This window comes from Chaetura pelagica, unplaced genomic scaffold, assembly GCF_000747805.2.
Source record: "Chaetura pelagica isolate M959 unplaced genomic scaffold, ChaPel_1.0 scaffold90, whole genome shotgun sequence".
NCBI lineage: Eukaryota > Metazoa > Chordata > Aves > Apodiformes > Apodidae > Chaetura > Chaetura pelagica.
Window position 1 is genome coordinate 394,819 of NW_009953496.1, and position 11,986 is coordinate 406,804.

Consider the following 11,986-nt stretch of genomic DNA (forward strand, 5'->3'; position numbering starts at 1 on the left):
TTGAAGTGTAGAAATCCACTTTCTTTGTGTAATTCTATTGTTTGCAGCATTGTACTGTACAACAGAACTAAGAATAAAATATTTTTTGTGTGCATAAAACATGATTAATAGCTATATGGATGTATAAATGAACAGGCTGCCTCTCTTATTTGTTTTTGGCTATACAAAATTGGGAAAGTGAAAAAAAAAGGCTGTTGTGTTAAGTACTAGAGTGAGGAGATATGCTTCAGGTGCAGAGAAATTATTTATAAACAAAGCAGCCATTCTTGAAGTTTCTGTGAGAGCAAAGCAGCATTTGCTCAGAAAGGCTGACAAGTCCTCACCATCATACAACTTTAATTCAGCATTAGACAAAGTCAAACTGTGAAACTGAATTCAGCAACAGAGCGCTTACTTGTCCGGTCATAGGATTCATGGCAAGTCCTGGCAATTTCAGCACCAAGCTCGATGTGATGGCCTGTCTTGTCATTGGGTGCTCCATCTGCTCCAAGAGCAAACATGCCTCCAGCAAAACAAGTCAGATGTCCCATCTTATGCTCAAGCAGTCCACCCTTCCACTCAGCGATGTATGTCAGTCCGCTGCTTGATTTGCGAATGAGATGGGTCTCTATGGCCTGAAACATACATGATTTCAAACCCTTTGGTAACATTTGGTAAAGTACACAGGACAAAGACAAAGCTGTCTTATATGGTGGTTGGATTTTCTCCATATTGCCTTTGCTTACAAAGGAAAATGGATACCATGAGCCAGCATATCCTCAAAGTGCAGCCAAACCAACACAGATTAGTTCACATCAGTAATGATTAATTTTGCTACAACTTGGAGCCATTTATGCAGCACAGTTTCTAAAAAATATTGGGAAGACCTAAAACATACAATTCAATTTTAAGATTTGTTATTTCCTTCCCTTTATACTTTGAGCAGTTTCAGGTAATTTCACTTCTAATGGCAATTAGCCATCACTTGATTCCATTCTTCCCATTTTAATTCTGACTTTAAGGGATGGGCTTAATGATACCATTTCATGTCAATTACATGCAGACATAACTCATATTCAAAATGCCTGACTCAGTGAGTGCACTGATTAATGTCAGGTCTCTGAGTCTATATGGCATTCCCAAAATCCAGTGAATTTTCCCTCCCAGACTGAATACCTCTGCAGTTATCAATCTAGAATAGGGTCTGGAAAAAAAAAAACCCAAGCAGAATAAAAACATACACATCTCCTAGAGAGAGAATGTGAAGTTGGTGCCATTGGCAACAGTGACTGATTATGAAATCCAGGAAAACAACCTTCCCTTATGAGAGAAACAGAATTAAAACAACAGAGGAGAGCACCTTAATTAGAAGCCCACACATAAAGTATGCTATCACTCTTTAAAGGGTAATGGAGAGGAGACAAACTTCAGCAGTATTCTGGTTTATTCTATTGAAATTGTAAGATCTAGAAACAGTTCTCAAATTTGCATTACACAAGAGAGAAAACGTGAACAAAATATCAGTATGGAGAACTATTAACCAGAGAGCCAGGATTACAAACAAAACAAAAACAGTGTTATGAAGAGAACTACATTGAATGTAGTTATTCCTTCCCATTTAAACACCTGTAAAGGTTGTTTTTATAAGCATGAAAAATCTTCTCTAATCTAGAAGCATGAGCAGAATAATTCTACAAGTTTTATTTACCAATTTTTTTTTTGCTCCTGCCAAGAATATGTCACTGAAAGCTACGCTTTATTCTCCACTACTATTAGAGCAAAGCACTTAGTAAGGAAGTCTTCTACCCACCTCCAGACCCATTACTGGCTCAGAAAACTTCACCATCCCTTTCTTTCTTCCTTGATTGTATGTTTTTAACACTAGTACCTACTGAAAAAAAAACACACCTAAACTTTAAAGCAGCAGTAAAGAAGATTAAAGATTCCTGTACTTTAAGCAAATCCTGCATAATTTAACCTATAAAAAGATGAATTCAATATGAAAGAGGAAAGGTGGAAAAACAGTTTCCTTAAGATCCAAACTACACACACCACTGTGGAAGATGAAAGAATTACAGAAGCTGAGTTGGTGTCAAGCTAATTTGTGGTCATGTATTCCGAGTGCATATAAAAAAGCTTTACTGTCAGACTGGGAAACTAGCAGGGGAATAACTAGGTACTTTAAAAAAATATATTCTGTAAAACATGTTTTTTGTGCTCATTTGGGTATAAAATATTTGAATTTATAATTAAAGAATTGACAGAACAGGGTTCAAAGAACCTGCTACAAAATGTATTAATGTATAAGCAGGCTAAATTTATGAGAAGATAGAAATAATTAGAAAACTTCCAGAATCTTTCAGAGTTCTGTTTGCATTTTTATTAAACTTTTAATATTTTGTAATAGGATGCCTTATTGTTAAAAACACACATAACTGTTTTGTGGGAAATAGGTTTCAGACAACTTAAGCATTCTAAAAAATGAGCTACCCCAAAGCAAGTACAGAAATGAGAAACTTTTAATTAAATGATACTTCATTAAACCTTCCAGCACGGTACCTACATCTCACCAAATCAACAACTCTGGCAATAGTTAACTCTACTGGTCACTGAGCTGTTCAGTCAGAATTTATTTTAAAAATAAACAAATATGAAAATAGATTGATGACTAGATTTACAGAATTTATGGCAGAATAAAGTGTTACTGTATCTGATAGAAATAACAGTAATCAAGCACCTTCTGAAGTACAGTAACTAGACCAGAGTTAATTCTTCTAGTATGATAACTGATTTTATGCTACCATTAGTCTTTCAGAGATTTTTTTTTCCCCTCTTTTGGCTCAAGATTAAGGTTCAAGCTGAAAAAAAGATAAATTCTGCTTGGGAAATTTTAAAGTTATTCTCACAAAGTAGTGTTAAGAAGCTAACAAATTGATGTTAATTGATGCCAAGAATGTAAAAAAACCAAAAATATATTTCCAAATTAATTTTTCATGTTTAGTAAAGCAATCATCTTGGTTTTATAAATGGATCCTATTAAAAACTATTACATATGCCTATTATAAGTTATTTTTATTGTGTAAGCATCTTATTTAATACTATTTTAATAAAATAACCTTTAGAAGCCATAGGTCTGTGTGCCAAATTTGTGAGCCCATCAGCACTCACCAACTCTTATTCTGGAAGACTGGAAAATGAATACTCTAACTTGGTGAAGCCTAAACTTCAAGTTACATCCTTATGAAGTAATAGTTTGTACAAGTTAGACAATTTAAGTAAACTGACCTCAACCAAAGAGCTTTGATGAAGCATGAAAAGGCAGAGAAGAGTTTCTTCCCAGAGGACTGGGTAGCTCTTCTTGAGCAACTAAATCTGAGAAGGTTCTTCATGGGTCATTTTTGGTCTGAGCTAGACAAACTGTTTTTGTCAGAAACAGGTTTCCCTTCTCTCATCATTATTAATCTAACTTCCAACTGGAAACACAGACTAGCTGCTTGCTCCAAAACAACATTCATCAAAGGCTTGCTAATGAATTTGCAGTATCGAAGTTGCATGAAGTTTAGAATAATTCCAGCATGGCATTGAGGTGTCAGATTATAATGAATTCATTAGGTGTGCTCCAGTTGTTCCAGTAACTTAACAGTAAAAAAAGTTATCATTATAACAAATCAGCCTATTTAGAAACCCTCAAATTATATGTTTTATATCTAAAAAAGAAAAAAAAAAAGTTTAGCAAGAAATTACAGACTCATGTATTGCAGGATTAAGATGTGGGAGAACTTTGCTTTTCCTGTTAAAACCAACCTATCTAGAGTTCATTTCAGAATATAGTCCCAAATATTGTTAAAGCACTACTTCTGGAATGTGTAATGGTTATATAATGCATCTGTGTAATAAAATATTTCAGAGTAAACAATAAATAAAAATCAGCACTCTTTCAACTGCCAATTCTGAAACTATACCCCAAGTGCCAAAGCCACCTATAAGGAATTCACAGAACTGCTATTCACATTTCTGATTTTGTTGTTGTTGCTGTTATAATATAATGGTATGTACTGCTGTGAGCAGCATATGAAGTTATTTTTCAGTGAGATTTTCACAAACATTCTAAGTGCCATCAAACTGGATTAAACTTTCTGAACAACATTGTGGGTTTTTTTTCAATAAGCCTGAGGTATATGGCAGGATTAAATCACAAGCTGGATGGAATTCATAGACAATTGTTTTAAATATAAAATAACTTGAACATAAAGTTGAGAAAGTACACGGATGAGGAAGAAATATTATCAGTTTATACAAAGATGTAATAAGGGTATCTGAACTTCAGCAGCAGGATGAAAAGGCAGGGTTGCAATCCCATAGGAAAATGCTATTTGCTATCTGCAGTGCTGTGGGTGTAGTTCTGGCAGGGAAATCAAGTTACTAAACCAAGTTATTACAAAAGGAGAATAGGTAGTAACGCGAGGAAGATCCACCCAAGAGAAAAGCTTTGCTTGGCAGAATTTTGTATTTCCTACTTAGAATCAATTTACTTACATAATTATCTACACTACCTAAAAAAGTGACATGTTCCTTTCAATTGCAGATCTATTACAACTTGGACCCCACCTATAAATAATTCCTTCCTGGACTACTCAGAGATCAGGTGGTGTTATACGTATCACTATAGAGATTATTATTTCATTTACTGTAATGAATATTCTCAATATAAGCCAGTATACAACATCTGCAAAGAATCAAAAAAGATTAACTGAAAATGCATTCTTGATGGATAATTGTTTGGAGTTGGTACAATTTTTCTTTTAAGTAAATGGAAATTTCATGTTACTGTTTTCCAGAGTGCATTTCTGCAATTCAAATAGTAATGTCTTTCTTTCTTTCCATCACTGTAAGAAAGAGAAACTGTGCAACATAAAAGGTTTTAAAGAAGTGGTTGCAAATGTATGGTCCCAAAAGGAGCATAGTAGATGCTATCTGAGAGTGATAAAAGCAAAAGCCAAAGTGGACAAAATAGGAGGGGAAGGAAGGGAAACTACAGGAAAATTAAAAAACCTCAACACATTTGCCAGATATTTAAAGAAATAAATTTACTCCCTGTAAAGCTGGTACAGCATACAGTTTGTTGCATACCTGCAAGCTCTTACAGCCAGACTGACTTTTATGGCTGATACAGTTCCTAGCAATTTTTTTATGTGTGCTTTTATGTAAGGCTCTGCTTACAGTCCTTGCTGCAATAAAGCCTTTAGTTATATTAAATTTCTGTTAATCTTGTGGGAAACTATTCCTTCTATACAACAACTGCAAAAATGCTTGAGCATTCAACTAAAACCACAAACAACCCCTTTTACAGTATCAGTTGTGATTCAAGTGCACCTTGTATTACTCCTGGCATCTTTCTCCTGAGTTTCTATGTTGAAATTATGCCCTTGCCTACCTGTCATGCTGGAAGAACTGCTGTGAATGAGACATTATGAATTGTTTAGGTTACAGGAGTGCGATTTCTGTTATTGACAGCACGCGTAAACAATTCTTCACAACCTGGTTTCCTCCCCCTCCTGCCCCCTTTTTTAAGGCAGTCTGTTTTGTGTTCTTTGCTCATCATCCTGTTTCTTAGCCTTTATATCATACTGCCAAGTCATATATCATACTGCCACAAACACGTGGAAAATTAAGCAGAACCAGAGTCTCCTCCATTTTCCTTCATTCAGTTCTTCTCACCTTTAAGCTTTTCACACAGATAAATGCTGTCTTTACCAACCCACTTCCTCAGTCCCTGACTTGGTTTTGTGATTGGGAAGTCCTTCATTTACCCTTTGAGTTGTTTAGGATGCTGAACTGAATTGCTTATAGAGAGAGGACACAGAAATGAAGTAATCTTACTGTTCAAATGAATAGAGGGTATTTCTCTTGGTGGATTATACTGACAAGTAATAAAAATATTAACAGAGATGCCCCACAGAGCACAGATGGAGGCTTTTCAGGAGAAATGCTCTGCACCTCAAAGTTGCTCAATTCAAAAGAAACGTGCCACAGGGAAAGTTAATTCTGCTAAAGGAGAAGGAGGGATAGCAAACTACAAACCTCAAAATGCAACACAAAACTGTTCTACTTCCTCTAGCACTTAAGCATTTTACCTCTCCTTTTAAAATAATAGTTATTATTGATATATTATATTATATATTATTATTATTAATGAATTTCAATGACTACTGCTGTTTTAACAACAAAAGCCAGGTGTTTAATTTTCCACCTCAAAACATCACTGTAGCTGGAGATAAAACTGTCTTGCAAGTCAGTTTCATATTTCCATATGTTATTAAATTTGAAACGTCAAAAATATGATCCTATTTCTAAACTTCCAGGGTTTATGTTTGTTTTGGGGATAATTACAGCTCTATAGGCTTCTTTACAACAGAGCACTGTAAGTTATCTCAGTCCAAACTTTTAATATATTTTTCTTCCCCTAGGAATCTTCTTTGCAAACAGTATTTTGATGATTTGAAGCAATAGTGAGTATGAAAGAGAATTGTACCTTGTGATATTTCCAATAATTCAAAGATGTACAATGTAAATTGCTTACTTATTTTAACATCTATAGCTTGCAGCAATACATTTTATCCACACAGCAGGGCAGAATTATTGTGGTTTTGTATGGTGTGAGTTTGTAAGTTAACTGCTTGTTTTTGTGACTTTAAGTTACTTCCCTCATGTTGTCCCTAGTGAGTGGATCTCATGCAATAGATCATTTACTTCAGCAATCTTCATAATTCATCAAATCTATCCTTTCTCCAAAATTGCAATGAGTTTATTTTGAAAAGACCTGCATTGTTCCATTATTACAGCTGTTTCAGAGACAGTAGAAAAACATTGCCTTTTTTTAAACTTTATATTTATTATTTGATTCTGTTCTCTTAAGTATTGTTCATACAGGTTTTAAGTATGTATTACCAGATGCATGAGTCACGTGAAAGCATACTGTCAGAAAAACTGGGGAAAAAATAGGAAGTTCAAGCCCTTATTAATTTTTTTTAAATACTTCTGCCGAAGAAAAGTAGCATCCTCTTGTCCTGAGGTTCTCACTACTTACTAAACTGTGCCTTAAAAATCAAAAGTGACATCTGAACACAGGGGAACTTTAGTTGTTTGAACACAATATGTAAGTATTTTGAAAGCAATAAGGCACTCAAGATGGACTTAAGATGTGTTATACATTAAAGCTTACATGTGAAATGAAGTATGAATGTTTATAATGGAGATGTCTAAGTTTTTTTAAATTGAAATGTTAGCAAGCATTTAACTACTATGATACTTTGTCTGATCACTAAAAAGACGATTTAAGTTCTAGGGGAAAATTGATAATTGACTTTTGTCTGAAAATTTACTTGTTCCCCCCCCGTATAGATCTAGTAGTGTTTCTAAAAACACCTGTGCACTACATGTACTTAATGCTGCCTGCTACCAGGAGGCTACATTTATTAATATTCTTAAAACAGTATTAAGGGAATGGCATGAATCAAAGCAATTGACTCTCAAAATGTTACATTATGTGCTTTGTGAATATTATAGAATCAATATTGCTCCTGATAAGCTTTTTTGCTGTCAAAAAAAGGAAGGGAAAATAGCAGCATTAGTAAGGACACAGCTTCTCTGACAACAAGAGCAAAGCCATGAGTGAAAAGGGGATAGTTTCTCTCACAGGACTTTTCTAGAAAAAATACTCCTTAAAGAGTTGTAACAAAATTATAGGTTGCTGCTTCTGACAGTCCATAAACAAACAAACATTTTAATAAGTACTTTCCATAGTCTAAGATGCTGACATTATGCAGCTATAGTTATATAATTAACAATTTTAAATTCTGCAGAAGCCTGTCTTTAGTCTTGATGCTTTCTGCAAGCAGTTGTAGAAAGCCTCGAAACTCTTGTCAGGGGAAATATAGCACAGAGAATAAAAAAGAGCAGTAAGTCCTCTGGATGTTCTTGTCTGTTAAGTGTAATGAATTTTGTGTTCCTACCTAATGCATAGATACTAGCACTATGTGCAGAACATCGGTGCAGCCAGGTGAGAAATATTTTAAACATGACAGCTGACAAAATATGTAAATAAACTGCACATTTCATAATTTTTACACACTGAAGTTATAGACAATACCCCCCCCCCAAGTAGTATGCAGTGGGAATGCTGGGGCTTCTTCACCAACCATTTCATTCTCAAGATGGGTTTCTATTGTACCACCCTTCCTGCCCTATTTATGTATTTCCTTCAATGCCAAGAAGTGCTCAAGTATTGAATGTTCAATTCATTAATATATTTTTAGCTTTACCCAGTATGACAAACTGCTTGGAGTTGTTGCACTTGTCCTTGTCCACATCAGTAATGTAGTTTTTCAGATCACTGCGATCCCAAAGCAAACCACTTCAAGTAACTTAATGGAAACTGCAATCAGCACAGACCAGCCATCAGACTGTCACCACACTTAAAACAGACCCTCATGAAACTCAGGAGATGAAAAGGTCCTATCTGCCAAAATCATGTTTTCATTTTGCTAACCACACTTTGTTCTTTCCCTCATTTCAATGAAAAAAGACTACACAGAATTGTTTTCTTTGTCTAAAAGGCTGAAATTTTGACAGCTCTGAAGAATACTCACTACTTAATGCTGACAATTAAATATACCAAAAAGCCCTCTAAAACCAAATCAAAACCATATAGTTTCCTTTGGCAGAGTACAGACTGCATATATCAAGGCTAGTCTGAAAAGTCAGCAACATGTCAAATAAAAGAATTCTAACATTCGAAAAGTAATCCTATCTGTTTTCTATCTGAATACTCAAAATCCTGAGCCCAAACATGGCTTCTCCCCCTTTTGATTCCCACAAAAAATACACCCACTGCATTCCTTTATGGCACAACCCAGCCGAGCAGCAGGCTGACTTCCAGGAGTGCTGCTGACATCTGGTAGAGAAAGGCTGTGGCACCTACTTCACACCATGTTCTTCTGTTTCTACTGTTTCTGCTTCCACATGCTAGGTTCTCCAGAGGTCACTAGTTTTCTTGTTACAACCTTCTGAGCAGTTTTTATCCAGTAAGAGAAGTTAAACCATCCAAATGTCTAAAAGTAAACTACCCTGTCTAAAGGTAATACTGCAGCTTGCAGAGGCTTTATCTCTCTGCTGTCACGAGGCCTGACACCTCTCTGATTGCCCCTGTGGGCTGCACTGAACTGAGCTGCTTGGGAAGTGCTGGTGAGGAATTCTTCTTCCTCCAAAGTTCTTCTGGGCCAAGTTAACACCCTCTTCACACCCTTTAGATACACCACTTCTCTAGATACACACTGAGGAGGGGGGATGAAGGCAGAGCCAGAGAAAAGAAATATTTAAGATGCAGAAAGCTTGCAGCAATGGCCATAAATAAGTGTAATGGGAAAATCTGGAAAAGATACCTGACCACTGGACATCAAGTGTGAGACAGCCTGTTAATGGGAGTAGTAGGAAAACTGCCCTTCAGCTTAGAAAATGAGGGCTGATACATTCAAGAGGGGAGGATTTAATGCAATTGCTTGTGACACTGCTGTCACTACACTAGACATAAGTGAACCCAGAAGGCCCATTTTTGCTCTAAATGATCATGTTCTCTTACTAAACCTACTCAATTGTGTCTCAGAGATGAGACTGAAAAGAGTGGGGTGATTCTTGTCCTGGATACTTGCAAGACTGATGGATTATTCTATGGCCAGTTACACCTTCAAAATATGACTGAAATCTGAACACATTTGTTCTGTAACTAAATGTTGCCTGCTACACATTGAAGTCAGTGTAAGAAGATATCTTACTTCCTGTATTATAATGAAACAGAGGACACTCTATCCATTGCTTTTCAAAAGAGAAAAATAACTTCCCTTAAATATACATTCACTTGTCTTTTTTTGTGCAAAATCTAGAATTTATTAATCCCTCTGAGAGTCTTATAAATACATTGACATTGTGCTCTGGTATTCAGAACAAGCTGACCTCTGTCCCTTTTCCCATTAGAAAGAAAGGCTTCTTTAAATGGCATTAGTCAAATATACATCTTACTCATGGTAAGCAGAAAAAGTTTTCTATCTTGTTTGTCATCTTACATTATTGCTTTTAACTTATGCCATAAAACAATGTATAGGTGGTACAAAAATTCTAATACAAATAACTCTTTGTTTCTAAGATGAGTTACAGAACAACCTAAGGATCCCAAAACTTTATCTAAATGAATTTCAGCTTTTCACAGCGAACTATAATTCATCATATATTTTCATTTGTTGTTTCTGGATAGCAGAAGATATTGAATTAGGTATCAAACCTTTACATCGCTCTTTCAGAATCTAGTGGGTATGTGCTGGGCTGAACAGTCAGGAATAATCATACCATTCATTCCCTTTGGTGTACTCCTAAAAAGATTCTCAAAAGTGTTGGGGGAAATTTATCTAAGGAAATACAAAGCAGACTCAGAATGTCCAAATTGTGTAGGCTTAGTCATAAAGAAAGACTGCAGCTTGTGCACACACTTAACTTGGCTTTCATTACAGAATCACAGAATCATCCTGGTTGGAAAGGACCTTAAAGATCATTAAGTCGAACCATAACCTAAATTCACCAACATAACCTAATCTACCCGTTCAGTGCTTAAATCATGTCACTAAGCACCACATCTGTATTTCTTTTCAACACTTCCAGGGCTGGTGACTCCACTACCTCCCTGGGCAGCCTGTAATTTAGGTAAGGAAGGGATTGATAGCAATAAAGCAAATATTAGGATGGATTTCAAAAAAGGCTAGTTATTCTGCTGAAGAACCTAGCATCTCAGTGGGACCAGTCTGCAGTCTCAGTGAGACTGCAACTCCCCTGCTGTTTCCTAAACAAGCTACATTATAACATCAAGCTTTACCTTCACATGGTGCATGTACACTTTTAGCTTTCATACCCAAGGAGGTGGGAGTTTAAACAAAGCCATGCTGCTGCAGCCTGCAGGGCCACACCTGGGAGGCCTCCTGGCCCTCTTCCCCGATGGCCAGCCAACAGGAGGCAGCTCTTCAACCCAGCCACACTGCTGGACAGCTTGGGCTTGCTCAGCAGTGACCCAGGCATGCTGCTGCCCCGCAGCTGACACAGGATGGCGTGATCACTCATGGTGAAGGCATGAGAGACTTCCTGATGTACCTTGCTCCAGCTGTGCTCCAGTCAAGGGAAAGGTAAATGAACCTTCAGCCTTAGCAGGACCAGCCCAGCAGTGACCATCCAGGCACTGGGCTCTCCAACTCTCTGCTGTTGGCTGGGATGATGTGCCCCAGCTGCTCCCCAGCAGGACAGGAGGTAATGAGCTCATGGTCCCACTGATCAGGGTGACCTGGTGCATCACCACGTTTGGGATACTCTCTCTACCAGCAGCACTTTCCAGAGCAGCTGTACTAGAAAAAGCATGTTCTCTACAGCACACCCTATGTGTTAGTGCTTACCCTGTGAAAGAATGCATTTTAAAAAAAAAACAAACCCTGAAGTTATTAAACCAGTGGAAGCAGAAGGCTGAAGCTGCTTTGAGGTGCTTCAAGATAGGCCTTCCATGGTAAGATGAATTGATATCATATTATCAGACACTTTGTTCTCTTTTTGGCTGCCAACCTAATGGCTGAGCTATTACAGTATCACTGTTCTTAAGTTATACCCTCAAATGCACTCAAAGCTAATTTTAAAAGCACCTTTTGCTCTGAAGCTGAAACCATTCTAGCAGTGAAAATGAGGCCAACTGCATCCAAATCTGCACTTAGAAAATTAAAGGCAGGATTTTCTTAGCAGAGGATACTTGGTCGTCAAATTTACTGCTACAAGAGATCACACCCTCCCTCAAAACACTATATAGGACTACATAGGACTTTTCTCTCTAACAAAAGATTAAAAAACCCAAAGCTGCTAGGAGCCAGGGCTGTACTTTTTAATGACACCACTTTTTTTTTTTTTTTTTTTTTTTTTTTTTTTTTTT

General features: G+C 36.7%; 1 protein-coding gene across 1 annotated transcript in view; it reads right to left on the reverse strand.

Annotated features, from left to right (window-relative positions):
* MAN1A1 (mannosidase, alpha, class 1A, member 1) overlaps nt 1–11,986 on the reverse strand; it is a 104,573-nt gene that overhangs the window by 8,021 nt on the left and 84,566 nt on the right. The window contains exon 8 of the mRNA XM_009999091.1: nt 395–614. Coding sequence (XP_009997393.1) covers nt 395–614 — 220 coding nt within the window. The remainder of the gene's footprint in view (nt 1–394; nt 615–11,986) is intronic.